At 38.8% G+C, this 17,606-nt stretch overlaps 1 protein-coding gene across 2 annotated transcripts in view; it reads left to right on the plus strand.

Moving 5' to 3' along the window:
- The first annotated feature begins 546 nt into the window (after positions 1–546).
- Positions 547–17,606, plus strand: part of gabbr1b (gamma-aminobutyric acid (GABA) B receptor, 1b) — a 108,372-nt gene continuing 91,312 nt past the window's right edge. The window contains exon 1 of one of the 2 annotated variants that reach the window (XM_077507748.1): positions 547–1,219. In XM_077507748.1, coding sequence (XP_077363874.1) covers positions 1,156–1,219 — 64 coding nt within the window. In that variant the 5' untranslated portion in view covers positions 547–1,155. The remainder of the gene's footprint in view (positions 1,220–17,606) is intronic. The other variant, XM_077507747.1, reaches the window with a different exon arrangement.

Here is a 17,606-nt window from a genome sequence, read left to right on the forward strand (position 1 = left end):
AAACCTAGCTAACGTTAGCGGCCGTAGCTCATGTTAGCTTGATTACAGTGCACATGAAACAACAGGGTGACCTGTGATTGGCTGGCAACCAGATTAGGGTGTAGACCGCCCACTGCCCAAAGCCGGCTGTGATAGGCTCCAGCAACCCCCCAGGGGCGTGGCTTTGGTCGGGATAAATAAAAAATCTTGTTAGTAGTTTTAATTCTCTCCTTAACTAACACTAGTTAATTAAACAGAAGATTAGCTAATAAACTAGTTGAGTAATTAGTATTTAAAAAAATATTACAAGCGCATTTAAACACATTTATTGAAAGCCAGCAAGAGCTTAAAAAAAAGGTGTAACGGTGCCTCAATGTTTTTTTGTTTTTTTTTGTCCAAACAAACTTATCATGCCCACAGTTGTACATTAGAAAAATGAACCTAAAGTCACAATTTCCAATAGGTATAAATAGCAGGATGCTATATCAATTTTCACCAAAAACTAGTGTGTGCTGAAATACAAGCATACTTCCGGTTTTGTTCACCTGTGATGTAGTGCACCTGTGATGGAGGGAAGTTTATTGCAGGCTATTTGTCGTTCAAGTGGTGGTAGTTCAGTATTGATTGTCATTTGTACATCAGCGATTTAATCAAATGAATTGCGAATTCTGGCTAACTTCTCCCTTGCAGTTGTTTTAAAATGGGGGCGAGACGCCACCCGGTCAATCTACAAACGCCGCCGAACTCGCGCGTCATGGAATCATTTGACGAAATGGCTCGCTTGCGTTTGGATTTGTAACACTTTTTTTTTTTTTTTTTTTTTTGACACATAACCTACTGAAATTGGAATCAGCTGCCGACTTGTGCAGTGACGTCACCAGTGAGGGATTCTGCTGAAGGAGAGTAAAAGGAGGCGATGAGGGCAGAAGCTCCACGGCGGTGGCGAAGCGTGAATGTAGGCTGTGTGTGTGTGTATGTGTCAAATGTTTGTTACCGTGTGTGCTTGCTTGTATTCCATAGGCGCGTTTTTTTTTTGTGTGGAGCCTGAACAACATTCAGCGAGCTGACGGGATTCAATTTGGGCCACCGAGGACGAGTTGGGACTGAAAAAAAAAACCGCTTTGCTGACTAAATTGTCCACGGGAGACACTTTTTTTTTTTTTTTTTTTCCACTCAATGCGGGGACGGACACTTCTCTCAGTCGGTGACAATCGGCTCGAACAACCGCCCGCTGCTTTTTGTGAGTATAACTCTGCCGCATTTACAATTTTTTTGGGTGTTGAACTTTTTGATTAGGATTAATAGATGGGTGGCGCATTTGTTTGAAATGCATTGTACAGTGAGTCATAGTGATGATGTACAGTAACACACCCGGCGTTTGTGATATTAGAACGTGAAATATGTCCGCGGCTGGTTTGTGATTAAGGCGCCCATTTGCACCGAGGTGATCAAGCACTTGTATGCTCACACGTGCGCTCTCGCCACAACGAGCCCCACTATGCAGCGTTTGTTTGGGTGTTGCTCGATCTTCGACACGGGGGGGTGACGTGGTGACGTGTTTACGTGCTTTCCATACGTGGACGTGTCGGTATCTTTCTCCCATCAGTTTGTGTACACTGCCGATGGCCGGACCAAGTTGTTAGTGGCTCCATGATGACAATGTGTGGCTCTAATAAGACATCCGAAGACAATTGTCGCACTTTGAAATACTGACTGACTTGAAGGAAGACGCCGTGTCTGTGAATTAATTCACTAACACAAATGGCATTCTCCATCCGACTGACTGAATCGTCCTATTATTCATAACTATACGGCAGCTATAAATTGCACACAGCAAAACACAGGTGTGTGTGTGTGACCACACTTACTCCACATGCCTGAATTTGGTAACTGAAGTGTACACAATATTCATAGGAAATGAATGAAAACTCCAGCAGCACTGTTTAAAGGAGGAAAAGAAAACTGTGCACTACTTTTGTAGGCATTTTATAAATACCAGTGGAAAGACTGGGAAAAAGTCGTTTTTTGTTTTTTTAAATAAAAAATAAAATAAAAATTGTACCGTTTGGAAATACATACGAGCACCACTGTTTGGTCCACGTTCACACTTTCTCCATTAAAAATATACTTTTATTTATTTATTTTTTTAAAAAAAAATTTAACCAATACAATAAAATTCTATGCTCACTTTTGGGTTGACACCATCATGTAATTATTAGTTAACATCTGCTTTTTATTGTGGTTGCTTTTTACAATAGTTCAGAATCACACAATGAGTTTTAAGGCTACAACGAAAAAAAAAAAAAAAAGACCAAAGTTTATCATATTTCAAGAATAAAGCTGTATTTTTATGAGTATTGACGGGTAATTTTACAATTTAAGAGAAAGGCTGAATACTTTACCGGAATATGGTAATAATTTTATAAGAACTTAATGTACCGGGAAAAAGTCAAATTTTCCTGAAATTTTAGATTTTTACGTGGCTTAGGGTAGTTAGGGGGTATATTTTTAAAATTGATATACAAGGGGGGGGGTCTTGAATTTCCAAGAAGGTAAGGGTGGCAAATGTCATTTTAGGGGAAACATCAACACAATTTTTTAAAATTAATTTAGAGGAAACCGGAAAAAAGTTTATTGTTCAATTATTTGTGAAATAATACTTCTACATTCATAATTTGACATCATATTTCTGTTATTTTTTTTGTAAAGACTACTATAAACTATACCGTGAGCTGTTTACACAACTTAAAGTTACGGTTTGTTTAATTATAATTATTTATTTATTTATTTTTAAATCTTAGACCAACATAAACGCGTTAAATGTGAAAAAAATTAAATAACTGGTAACACAAATAGATATGACAAGGATTAAACGCCCTTATAACGTCATGAACTGCGCCACACAAAAATCTGCGTATAATTGGCGACAACCGGTTTTAAGTTGTATACTTTTTATTTTAACGATACGGCCCACTTGGTAATATATTTTCCTCCATACGAGCTACTACGAGTTTGACACCCCTGAGTTAAAAAACAAACAAACAGATTTTGAGGCTACAAATGTGAGTTACAAGTTAGCATTACTGATGTTCGTTATTAACACTCATTCACTGCCATTGACGGCTATAGACGTCAAAGATCTAACTTAACATTACTGATGTTCCAGCACGCAAAACCGACCAATTAAATATCCAACTCGAAATCAGTTGTGTCAAACATTTTTCCATTTTGTATGTCTGAGTGTCAAAAAAAGGAGAAAACATCTTTTCATTTTATTTTGTATTATGTGAAAAGCAAACAATTAAATAATAATAATAAATTTTTTTTAATGCTCTTTGATTGCCAGTTGAAAATGGAACAAACACATGCTACATGGATTGAGTTGGTGGTGCTGGTAGTTCTTATCATTTATTTTCCATTTTAAAGTTGCCATCTCTAATTGGAATCTGGGTAACGAATCAGCATGTTAAAATATGCAAATTCCACCGTGACGAATGACATGCGATTTGTGCCGTTTGTATAGCAATTCATCTGCTCAAAGATGGAAGCCTCACTGCATTGAAAGACAAAACGTGTTTAATATGCATCGCTCTTGGCAATGGCAACATCTGAACCTGATTCTCGCTTCGAGCCATGTAAGCGGTTCTGAGTCACATACAAATTTTAGGATTGTGCAGCGCCAGGTCATAAACAGTCTATGCTAGAGGTAGAGAATCCTGGTCCTTGAGAACCGCTGGCCTGATGTGTCCAACGCACCTGATTGGGTGATCAGGATCCTTATCGGGCTTCTGCACATTATACGTTGTGATCTACTGTCTGCAGTGAGAGCGCAGAAGCGGCCACAGGCATTTATTGTTGAAGGAAATGTGCTCATTTTGAATGCATTTACACGAGGGACGTCACGATAATATCGTGATATTAAAACTGCCACAATATCTCGTCGTGTTCACAATATTTAAAAGGAACACATCTGTTAAAAAAAAAAAAAAAAAAAAAAAAAAAAGTCAGGTTGATTTCCATTTGTGCAGTTCTAGCACCTTCTAGTGGCTAGTTTATTAGTGCAATTTAAATTTCATTAGGGATGTTTTGGCCTTCTATGTTTAAAATCTGTGCTAATTTTCAGATGAAGGGGAACCTAATTTGCTTGTGAAGCGATCAATGTGTGCTTGCATTAGCGGGTAAGTGCCTCAATATTGGTATTAGAGATTGCAGGTGGTTTATATGCATTGCTGTTGTGTACAAAAGCACAATATTGTGCTTTTTTTTTTTTTTCAACATTTATTTACTTCGAAACGTAAGATGGCACGTGTCCTTAATGTACCAATTTTTGTATATTTTGTTTAAAAACGAAATAGAATGTTCCACAAAAAAATATTTTTATTTCCCCAAATAATTCAAATAAGCACATTTTAGAGCTGTAATTTTACTACTTTGATATTTTTGCTCATATCGGCTCATGCATATTAATCAATTTTCCTTGCTCTGCAGTGCGTGCACATTTCGACCAGGCATGCCGCTTGGTGGTAAACCACAAGAGCTGCTAACAAAAATATTTTTGTCAGTCAGTCAGCATAACAAACATATCCTTTAGGTGCACATATGACTGTTATGCAAATAAATCAATGTAATATAATCAGGATACGCATCAGCTTGAAGATCAAGTATTGGGATACATATGTATCGCGATACGTATCGTATCGTGACCCCTGTATCGCGATTCGTATCGCGACCCCTGTATCGCGATTCGTATCGCGACCCCTGTATCGCGATACGTATCGTATCGCGACCCCTGTATCGCGATACGTATCGTATCGCGACCCCTGTATCGCGATACGTATCGTATCGTGACCCCTGTATCGCGATACGTATCGTATCGTGACCCCTGTATCGCGATACGTATCGTATCGTGACCCCTGTATCGCGATACGTATCGTATCGTGACCCCTGTATCGCGATACGTATCGTGAGGTTGGTGGCAATACCCAGCCCTACTGAGAAATGATTCAATCCCTTCATAAAAATGATTGCAGGGGAAGTTCATATTCAGTGTCACATTAGACCTCGATAAACTTTAAGCCTCCGTTATTTTGACACACATTTTACTTCGTTATCATGTATTAAAAAAAAAAAAAAGCTGTTTTGATGTAGTTTGGCAACTGTATTTGTGATAAATCACCTTCAGGGTTGAATCATTTTTAGTTCAAAGTGAATTTCTAAAGACGAATAAACAAGAGAACACCGGAGGGGAAAATGATTAAATAGCTTTGACATGTTTAATGAAATTTGATGGGACTATTCGTAGCCTGGCAGATTGGACGGAATCGTGACTTTATGTCAATGCTCCCCTTGTAAAAAAATTTTAATCCTCAAATATTTGCCGGTACTTTAGGAGATCAACTTCTGGCCTTTGGATGTGCCCTTTTGTCTTTGGTGGTTCCATTCCTTGTCAGCTTAGTTGGTAAAATGAGGGTGTGTTTTCCTTTTTTTTTTTTTTTTTTTCCCCTTCACATATGAGCGTTTGTGCTTGCGGCACCGGCATATAGCTTGGTTAAGATTTGCTGCGCCGCCGCAGGGAGAATACGTGTTCACAACGGTTGCGGCCCCCTCGATAGCGGCGAGGGTCATTCCTGCTGACTTACAGTCTCTCAGTTGCACGGGATGGGGCAGATTTATCGTTGCCCTCACCGCTTGGCGTTTCCGATTGTTTATTTCTCGGCCTTCGTTATATTCCTTCCCTGTAAGGCCCTCAACTATTGGATGTTTCACTTTGAGCCAATGTCTTCCTCTACAACCTCCAACAGTTGCAGTGTGACTAATAAACATCGACAAATGGGATTTGGGTTTTTTTTTTTTTTGTTTTTTTTCCCGCTGCCTCCTATCAGCCAGTTCGATGTAAAAAGAAAGATTGCAGTTTTATTGATTGCGTTCCGTAAACGGCAGCGTGGTGCACCATAAACGTTAACAGCTACATAAACAATGAGTAAAAGAATAGAATAAAAAAAAAAAAAAAAGTGATTTGAAAAGATCAATCAGAATCAAAAGGAAATGAAGGAGGGGGTTAATCACTTGACCGCCGCCAATTTGACATCATCCGCAAGTAGGTTGATGTCGAATGACGAATGTCACCGTTTCCTCATTAACAAATTCACTCGCCGCCATTTTCACGGAAGCAATCCCGGCTGTTTTACTGGATTTTGACTGATTTTGCAAGGCCCACAGAATATTGTATTCTATTGCTATAAAAGCATGGAACCTATCAAAAGAAAAATTAAAGTCTCTTCTTTCATCGGGGAAAAAAAAGTGTGTTTCTATCTGTTTCCGTTTTTCAGCAATTAGCATTAGAAGAGAGCTAAGTTTCATCAGTTTTCACAAATCTATTTCAAATTGTAAGTAATTGAGCTTTTTTTTTCTCGATGGCCCCGGTTGATCTCCTTTGCTCTGCTGCCACCTGCTGGCCGTTTGTGTAATAATTACCATTTCTGCAACCGTTCTTTGCAGTTGAGAGGCTGCATCAAAGCCTTCTGTATGCTCTAGCATAAAAACAAAAAAAACGTATAAATACGTCTCTTGGGACACTTCAAACATAAAGAACAAAACGTATTTACACGTTATTGGGAGCAGATGAGTTAAAGTCACGATTTTCATTTGAAGATTTATTTATTTATTTTTTTCTTTAAGAGATTTGAAGATTTTAAGCTTACCTTTTGGACTGTTACTTCTGTCTAGTTAATTTTGGTAAAGTGGTGACACAGTGACCGCCCACATCAACTAGCATGTTGTTGTCGGCATAGGTTACATTTTAAAACATGCAATAATATGGTTCTATCGCGCTGATATTTTATTTTAATTTTCACAACGAAGCAGCAGTGGGTGAACTCGAGTCGCGATTCTTATGAGAATAATTTTTTTTTTTTTTTTTGTTGCCTCTAAGCTGCGGTGGTGAGCAGATGAACATATGATTGGCTAAATGTAATGCAGCCAGCGGTGCATGCGCTTCATGGCAATGTATGATATCGATACTCGCGTAATAGATCGATACTGCGAACCATTATTGCGATATATTGCCAAACGACATTTTTTTTTAAATTTTTTTTGGTCCCAGCCCTATAGTATGTTCCTTCACGCTGACCGTAACGAGATTTCAACAACATTTGAAATGTATAAAAATATAAGATTCCAAAATAAATAAATAAATAGTGTCTTCTGGTAGCAGCCAATCAGCAGAGCTCATCTTTTGAGCAACCAATCATCTGGAATGTAGCAGTAAAGCAATTATCCAATTACATTCCGGTGAGCGATTACTGTACATATATCCAACGTTCAAATACAACACCGAGCAAGAATGTTTAATTGATTGGCTAGTACAAGACTTCACAGTGAAAAGATAAATAAATAAATAAATAAATAAATAAATAAATACATATCTAAATGAAGCTAGCAGATGAGAAATGGGCAATCTTGCTCTAAGTGTACAAGAATGAAGTGGCTGCAGCAAATGCCTTCAAAAACGCCCTCAGGCCAGCTTCATACTTTATTTTTTATTTTTCTCTCCAAGTAAAAAAGGTCATCATAGATGACTGTAATCAAGAGAATCATTCTGTATCTTCAAGCTCTTCTCATTCATTCCAAGCCTCTCAAGAATCATCATCATCAACATCGTCAAGTTTAAGAACAAGTTTGGCGCTTGCTTCTGCAAAAAAAAAAAAAAAAAAAAAAAAGCAAGCGTGCCGATGCGCAGGCCAGTTAGCTGTTTTCAGAGAAATTCACCTCAAAGTACCGAAAGCACATTTTCAAGCACCTGTCGACCATATTACAAGAGCAAAAGGAAGGCGATGTACTGTAATAATTCACAGCCAACAAGACGTTTCCGGCTGGTTGATTGGAACTTGGCTTTGAAGTTCACAGCGAGGACCAGGAAAATGAACGACATCAGCTCGCCGCCATACAGGACACATGAAAGAGAGCACGTGTCAAGAAATGGCAATCAAAAAGCGGAAGACGACGATGTCGTTCGCGCTGGTTTCAGGCCGAGCAAACGATCGGCTGAAGTTGGAAAGGATGATGATGATTGTTAATTTATCATCTTAGAAGGAGTTTTTGGTGTTACTCGCAAAGGCCTGCACAGATTCCAGTAAGGGTGTGCTAAAAAAAAAATCGATACGGCAACATATCGTTGCGGGCCTCATTACAATACACGTATCGATACGCAGGCATCAGAATCGATATTGCTCGTTGACTTTAAATAGGCAGTTAACGTTTGCCTTTGCAACTTGCGTTGTACCTAAAAAATAAAAACCAGCAGCGTCTTTGAAGTTAATTGACTTCAATTAATGCTAAAAATAGCTCACCAGTCCTGCTAAGAAAAATGAAAACAGAGGAAGAATATCAACATTTATTTACTTCTAAACTTAACATGGCACGTGTCCTTAATGTACCAATTTTTGTATATTTTGTTTAAAAATGAAATAGAATGTGTTACACAAAAAAAATTTTTTTATTTCCCCAAATAATTCATATAAGCACATTTTAGAGCTGTCATTTTAATACTTTGATATTTTTGCTCATATCGGCTCATACGTATTAATTAATTTTCCTTGCTCTGCAGTGCGTGCACATTTCGACCAGGCATGCCGCTCGGTTGTAAACCACAAGAGCTGCTAACAAAAATATTTTTGTCAGTCAGTCAGCATAACAAACATATCCTTTAGGTGCACATATGATCTGTTATGCAAATAAATTAATGTAATATAATCGGGATACGCATCTCCTTGAAGATCAAGTATTGGGATACGATACGTATCGCGATACGTATCGTATCGTGACCCCTGTATCGCGATACGTATAGTATCGTATCGCAATACGTATCGTTCGCGATACGTATCGTATCGCGATACGTCGTATATGTCGTATCGTGAGGTTGGCGGCAATACCCAGCCCGAGATTCCAGCTTTTAGTCTTTCCGGGCAATATTTTAGAGCGAAGGAATACATGGGATGGACCTACAAGAGTTGTCCACAAGACGCACATTTATTCAATTGTAAACGGCAAGAAAGACGTTTGCCAAAATAAATATTGGCCCACATTTTAAAACGACTCATTCTGTGAATAAAGGGCAATTTTGTAAAAGTTAGTGCATGGACTCGGGGTTCTCCTTCACATCAACGACCGAGTCCCGAATAAACTCAAATTGCGTATTTATTGTAACAAAAAACCCCAAAACAAAAACATAGTGCTCATGTTCAACCGCACGTATCACTTCTTGGTACTAGTGAACAAAAATTGCACTAACACGGGTCTACAATTGGTTGTGCTTCCTAAAAGCGCTTTATGCTTCTCAAGTAATCCTAATCTCTAGAAGCGTTCACACATGGAGTCCAGAAACCAATTTAAACCTCATTGCTTTAAGATGGCAAATGCTCTCTGCCTCATGCTCATGCGAGCAGCGTAACGAACAACGCTGACCCTCCCCCACAACTCCTTTGCGGTTATGCTGCGCACTAACGTAAACTAGTGTCCTTTGTTAATGGATTCATTAGATTTTGAACTTGGAACATTCTTGAAGTGTCCTCAAGAATTTAACACATCACAGTGGTGGAGATGTCGAGCAGAAAATGGAGTAAGGGGAAACGAGTACTGCAGTTTTGACGCTATCAGTGCCTCCGTTTTCAAGCCGAGGAGAATTTGCAACTAAAATGAATACAAATATTCGTGCATACATTTTGCATAGTGTTATCAAGCACATCCTGAAGTTGAATTATGCACGAGTTGAACTGAGATTTTTGTGGAATAGGCAACCTAAACCGTGGAAGGGGGTCGCAATTCTTTTCAGTGCTACGGGGGGTCCACATAGGACCACACGCTTCCCAAACTCGATGCAGGACTGCGAGGGTTACTGTTAAATGTGTGAGTGTGTGAGTGAGTGGATATGATATATTCAGGGAAATCTGGCCTTACCTTAACTCATTCACTGCCTTTGACGGAAAAAGACGTCAAATGATGCAATGCATTTTTGCTGGGCTGGCAGTGAATGTGTTAAAATGACATTGTACGCACTTTTTAAAAAAAATATATTTTTATTTTTTTATTTTTGCTCAACACGCTTTTCTTTTCCACTTTCATTCTGAGCTGATAACAACTTTGTATTTGTCCCTGAGATATTCATCCACCGTTTGAACTGTTTCCACATCCAATACCCCAAATCCCAGCTGACATCCCTGGAGTGCCTCTTAAAAAAAAAAAAAAAAAAAAAAAAAAAAAAAGTGATTGCAATCTAAAACCTTTAAGCCGTGTTACAGAGCACTTTCCCCCTCATGTAGTACCCAATGAGCCATTTCTTTTTTATTATCAAAGTCCATCTACCTAGCCGGGATCTAAACTGAGCGCTCGTACACACGCACACACACGCGGGGTGTTATTTTGGTCTTTCAAGGTTGTGAACAATTGTCCTCAATTTGTGTGAAGGAAAAGTGTGTGCTCACCTTGTGGCCCCGGCCTGCCCCGTGGAGACGGTGATGGAAGTTGTCCGGCCTTGCCTCAGGCTGACACTCGGCCGGCGAGCCGAGCGAGCGAGCGTCGCTGCCTCCAAACGCGGCAGCGACGCATCAGTTGAAATTACAGTTCAAAGCGACGATGCGAGGCGTTTTCGTGGTGACGCCGCTTTATTTGATTTGTGGCTAAATGTCTCCTCGCGCTTGCAAAGTTTATTTTATAGAATTAGAAATTATGTAACCTGTTGTAATTGCTGCCACAGAGATGAAGTTGTGCTGTGAATCGATTGCTTGTGAAAGAAGAAGGTGTAAATTGAAAATGAAATAGTGTTGGAAATAACATTATTATTATTTTTTTTTTGCCTGTCATTTAGGCATGGGCTGATTACTGGCTTGACTATTAAATCACTATTAAAAGTTTGATGTGCTCTACTTAGGATTTCTGAGTGAAGAAAAACGTTGCGATAATTCTCTCATACACAGTAAAAATACTTTGGGTAAATTTTATTCGGAATATTTACTCTCCTCCAAGTGGGAATTTTACTGTTTGGCGTGGGACTAAATAGTATTTTTTTTTTTTTTTTTTTTTAATATTGTACTTTTATATTGCCTTTTTTTTTTTTTAATATTGTACTTTTATATTGCCTTTTTTTTTTTTTTTTTTAATATTGTACTTTTATATTGCCTTTTTTTTTTTTTTTTTTTAAATATTGTACTTTTATATTGTCTTTTTTTTTTATTTTTTTTTTTTTAAACACAATATCGCGGCCTTTGTTAAATATCGCCAACCTCCCCACAATATTGTGATTAGTGTTGTTGCGATACCGTTTTTTGGCTGCCGATACCGATACCCAGCTTTGCCGTATCGGCCGATACCGATACTGAAGTTTTTTTTTTTTTTTTTTTTTCCTCAACATGAAAAAGCTGTCCCGCTATTGGTTCAGAGCATTCAAGGGCCAATAGGATATCTTAGATTGGCATGTAGTGAGCATGTCCAAAATCCTATATTGGCGTTGGAATGAATGGTATCGGCATGTCACTTGTGAGTACATACCGATACCACTGTTTTAATGCAGTATCGGCACCTCTGCCGATACCAGTATCGGTATCGGAACAACACTAATTGTGCTAATTATCGTATGGTGTGCTTCCTGTCGTGATATCGTTACATCCCTAGTATCAGCCATGTTTTTGTAGTCATAGCTCACAATATTCTGTTTGCTTTGAAAGATGAGTGAAAATGCTCAGTCAGTTGGCACTGTCGGGGTTGTTTTTTTGGAGAACGTTTGGCAGCCAAAGAGTTAATACCACAGTATATACAAAATAGCGTATCCAAAGAGCAACTATAATATGAACAAATACACAGACGGATAACTTTTTTTTTTTTTTTTTTTTTTTTTTTTTTTTTTTTTTTTCCCCTGCATGATTTTCTTTTCCCAGATAACAGAAACGTAACGCTCGTCATCCCATCTCATCCACAGTTGATTTCTTTCATGAAGGCCAGACCAAATGAGGACGAGAAGCTTAATTAAGCCACACTGAACTAAGCCTGATAGATGCTCGCTCACGGCGCTTTCAAAAGGACCTAATGACTCGGACACAGATTCACTGCTCAAATGGACGATTGTGTTGCGCGATACTCTCAGACTCGCTTTTGATGGAGGTTTATAAAGAAGGGAGGTCTCGTAAGTCTATAAACCAACTAATGCTAAAAAGCCAGGCATTGTGTATTTTTGATGAAGTGCAACATCTTTGCCTGTTAATTGCCGCAATTGTCCAGATTGACGATGCGCTTACAATGGCTTCAGACTTGCGTTTCTACTGCAGAATATTTTCTTTTACTGCTTGATATAAAGGCACACAATATACATAAGATTTGATCAGTGCTGCAAACCTGTAGAAATAGACTTCCTAAACATTTTTTTTTTTTAACTCATTCACTGCCTTTGACGGAAAAAGACGTCAAATGATGCATTGCATTTTTGCTGGGCTGGCAGTGAATGTGTTAATGATCAAGCATTATCGTGGTACAGGGAGGTACATGGGGGGTTTCGCTGTGTCACGAGTCGCGGTAAATGTTGTGCGCTGAGAGGTTTGGATCCCAAAGGCACGGACACAAATAAGATTTTATCTATTTATTCACATTGAGAGGCACAGAAACTCAGAGACGCTGTACACAGGAACCGGTGGACAATAAACCCGGCAAAACGCACACAATTCTCAGACCCTTAAATAGACAGTCAATCAATCTCATTGACATGTACTAGTGCTGACATGGAATTCTCTGATTGGCTGTTGACTCCGTAATTAACTCTTTGACCGCCCAAAAACGTTTAATAAAATCACGATGTATGCCGTCATAAACGTTGACGTCAACTACTTTTATGTATAAATTTATACATATTTGCACGCACACATACACAAAAAAAACAAAAAACTTCAAGGAACACGAGAAACTCAAAACCCATTCAAAAGTAGAACCCCAACAAAAGCTAAAAAAAAACAAACACACCATGACAGACTGGCCCTTTTGGCCCCCAAATGACTCGATACGAACCTGGGCTGAGCCAACCAAAGATTTATTAGCGGCTCGAGAGTTGATGAAGGAAGCTGCGAGAAATAATGTGAATTGCACATTACCATCCAACACTTACGTTGTGATAATAGACTTCAATTTGGCATCGAGACAGGCTCACTCAGCAACCGGTTATGAGGGACCCACCGCCGGGCAGCTGTGCCCCCCCCCCCCCCCCACAGCTGGGAAAGCCTGTGAGGCTGTCTGCTCAACCAACCAACAGGGATTTTGACGCACCAATACTGGCAACGGCTCCACTTCTGCAATTGGCATGCAAGTTGAGCACAGGCTATCGCGATTATCCGTCAACTCTTTCCGCTCATCTTCAACCAAAATGTGGACGCTCGGTAACAACTGGAAGCTCTGGGTTTGGTCACAACAAAGTTTGACGTAACATTTGTATGTTCTGATATCGCTTTACGCTAAGTGAAAGCATGCAGAATTGCTGCAATTAGGCTGGTGGAAGATGAACAGCGCAACCCAACATCAATCCAGAATCAGGAACGGTAAACTCAAAGAAGAGTTGGGTCAAAAATGGGCCAAAAAGGGGACCAGCCCAACTGCTTGGGTTCATCATTTTTAAACCAAAATGTTGAGCCAAATAAATTACCCATAAAACAAAAAAAAAATGTTTTTACAGTTTTGGTTGCCAAAATGAATAACCCACAAAACAATATAAAAAGTGTTGTTGTTTTTTTGAGGTTGGCGGCAATACCCAGCCCTAGTTGTCACCCAACACAGTTTGACAATATCCAGAGCCTTTTGGAACACTACACGAATCTCATCCATCCCCCAGGTGGAGGATTTTTTTTTTTTTTTTTTTTTTTTTTTTTTTTTTTTTTTTTTTTTTTTTTTAACCACCTTGGCAACCTCAACCATTGAGATAAAGAAGCCCACCAGACTCCCCAGACTCGGCTTCCATAAAAAATGGCATTTCAGTGCGATAGAAGAAGTCTTCAAAGTGTTTTCTCCGCCGACCTATAACGTCCCGAGTTTAGTGACGTGCTGCATTCCAGGGTGGGTAAGCAGCTGCACTGAATAGGAAATGACAGCGCTCCAGAGGATCATCAACACGGCACAAGAAAAAAACAGCGCCTCCTCATAGAGGAGCTGTTTCGGTCCTATATTAGAAAAGCTGGCAATATCCCGAAGGGCTCATCCCACCCAGCACATCACCTACGACTTGAAATGCTGCCCTCAAGGAAGGTGGTACGGGGCAATAAAGGACAGATCAAACAGACCCAGAAACAGCACCGATCCTTGGGCCTATTAAGTAATTAGTCTTTTTTTTTTTTTTTTTTTTTTGTAATAACTACCATCGCTTTAAGCGACCACTTCAGGTCAGAAACTGCATCAAAGCCTTCATACAAAAACTCTAGCAAACAAAAACCTAAAAAAAAACAACAAACAAACGTATAAATACGTTTTTGGGAGTGAATGAGTTAATTTATTCAAATGAACAACGCACCTGGCAATTATTGGTACTGCATCAATTTTGGACATGGAAATCCTGTATTCTCGTACATCTTACCTGTATCTTCTCTTTCTCTACCACACTGTGCTTCCTTACTTTTTTTTTTGTGTTTCTCATCATCTTTTACTTTTTATCTCTATTGCTGCTGTCATATCGCTCTCCCATCCTATGGTTAGTCACACTGTTGAATGCGGCAAATGCAGTGTGAAATAGCACCCCACAAGCAATAATACGCTAAGCCCCAACCGCAATCTGCACTGCTCACATTTTTTTTGTCCGTTACTCACAACGCTCCTTCTCTTTTTCTTCTCAAATATTTGCTAGAATGGTTTTTCAATATCACATTACTTCATGTACATAATAACAATAATATTACGAGAATAACAAAAGTAGCAGACTTGGTCCTCAACATTTTTGGATCATTTGGAAACATTAAAACATGCGAACGTTAAGTGCCATCTTGTAACATTGAGGTAATGTGAGTTTATTATTATTTTTTTAACTCATTCAATCCCAAAAACGTGTAAAAATGTTTTATAATACTTTATCCTTCCCTCCCAAAAATGTGTCTACATTTTTTATTTTATTTTATTTTTTAATGAAAGAGCATGCTTTGGTGCATCGTCTGACGTGAAGAGGTGGTTTAAAGCAATGGTAGTTATAAAAAAAAAGGCCAGCAGGTGTCAGCAGAGTATAAGAGATCAGTCAATGCTATGTTGCAACAAGCTTTTTTTTTTTTTTGCCAGTGTTTTCACCAGGAATGTGAATGCTGCAAAACAGAAACATACAAATACTTTTTTTTCCTGTTGAAAGGAGTCTCTTATCTTTCTTTCTTTTTTGTTTTTTTTGTTTTTTGTTTTTTTTGTTTTTTGTTTTTTTTTTTTGGTTTTGAAATGATTTGTTGTACTCTTTTAATTTAATTCAAGCTTATTTTCATTTACCTTACTGTCCTTTTTAGCTTTTATCTCCTTTGATTAGCTTTTTGCTCTTGTTACTCTGATGTCCTTTAGCTCCAGTGTTTCCTGGGAGGGGTGGCTTGCCTTCACATTGGGGGCGTGGCTTGGGGTTCATCCCGTAGGCTCTTTAGTATCAATCAATCAATTTGGGCTGGGAGTCTCTGGGATGGTGGCTGTGGGATGTGTATGAACTCCCTTTGGGATTTTTATTTTTTTTCCTCACATGGTTTCTCTGTGCCCCGCCATGTTCTTTTTAACCATAGTACTTCAGGTTGTGTGTATGTGCAGGTGTGCTCCTGGGGATGTTGGGGGGGGGGGATGCATTTTTACGTATGAAAGTGCTATATAAGTAAATTGTGATCGATAACGTACATTTTTTTTTTTTCCGAGTAGGATAACGGATCATTTAAAAGCGGTCTGTCGTGTGCGTTATTAAGAATGCAGCGAGCGTGTCTGGTGTGGAGTGGACAGAGGGCACCAATCTGTGTGAACACATTATCGTGGGGCTAATGTGCAGAATGTAATTGGATTCATGTTGCGGCACTTTCCTCTCTGTTGCCTCGTGTCTCGTCATGTCGGAGCCTCTCGCTCCTTCAAACTCGGGCATCCCCATTGACTCTGGCAGCATGAGAATTGGCATTTAGTATATTTTCTTTCCCCCGAGGAATTATGTTCAGCTGGAAGGATGGAAGGTCTTCCGCTGGAGCTTGAGATAAGGACAGGGAGGTGTTGCTATGAATATTTAAAGCGGCAGGACTTTTTTTTTTTTTTTTGCGGCGCCTATTGAGAGGGAAGTCAACACAGGGCAGCATTCGCAGATCGATTATGTTTTAATGGTGATTAATAATGGTGAACAACTCCCCTGAACAATCTGCTTTACAATTGGAAATCAAATGTCAGTTTTCTCTGCTGTTCAAGTTCAGTCAAGGACAATAGTTTGTTCAACTATCGAAAATGCTTGCAATATCTCAATGTTGATTATTTATCACATCATGAAAATGGGAAATTTTGGTTTAGCAAGAATGATGGAATTACTTGAATTGATTTTATGATGCAGACTGTTTATTAGGGTTGGGTATTGCCGCCAACCTCACGATACGATACGTATCACGATACGTATCGTATCCCAATACTTGATCTTCAAGGAGATGCGTATCCCGATTATATTACATTAATTTATTTGCATAACAGTCATACGTGCACCTAAAGGATACGTTTGTTATGCTGACTGACAAAAATATTTTTGTTAGCAGCTCTTGCGGTTTACCACCAATAAAAACATCATTTTTTTTCATATAACACATTCTATTTTGTTTTTAAACAAAATATACAAAAATTGGTACATTAAGGACACGTGCCATGTTAAGTTTAGAAGTAAATAAATGTTGATATTCTTCCTCTGCTTTCATTTTTCTTAGCAGGACTGGTGAGCTATTTTTAGCATTAATTGAAGTCAATTAACTTCAAAGACGCTGCTGCTTTTTATTTTTTAGGTACAACGCAAGCTGCAAAGGCAAACGTTAACTGCCTATTTAAAGTCAACGAGCAATATCGATTCTGACGCCTGCGTATCGATACGTGTATTGTAATGAGGCCCGCAACGATATGTTGCCGTATCGATTTTTGGAGCACACCCCGACTGTTTATGGTCACCCAATGTCTTCCAATTGCAAATCACATTTCTAATAGTTAACAATGTTTACTGAACGAATCGCATGAAGTATATAATATGCTAAAAGAGACTTCCAGAAGCTGATGCTTTACTTTTGACAAAAAGTCTTATGCAGTGCGTTGGGAATGGCCCACAACATATTGACATGTCGGCTCAGCTCTCCGGTACTCCCTAACCAGCGCTTATGATTTCAATAATGTTGTGCATCGGTCCCCAACTGCTGTCTGTTGCTAAACAAAGGAACTCAACAAAAAAGTATTATATTGTAAAAAAATGCTACAGTATATAAACCAATTTATACGTAATATGGCAGTAGGGTTATTATAGTTTTGGATTTTTTCATTTTAGTTAGTTTTTATTAGTTTTCAGGGTGGTTCTGTTAGTTTGTATTAGTTGAGTTATTTAAAAAAATGCTTATTTTTAGTTTAGATTGTTTCAGTATTAGTTTTGTTTTTGTTTTTAA

This window comes from Festucalex cinctus, chromosome 19, assembly GCF_051991245.1.
Source record: "Festucalex cinctus isolate MCC-2025b chromosome 19, RoL_Fcin_1.0, whole genome shotgun sequence".
Taxonomy (NCBI): domain Eukaryota; kingdom Metazoa; phylum Chordata; class Actinopteri; order Syngnathiformes; family Syngnathidae; genus Festucalex; species Festucalex cinctus.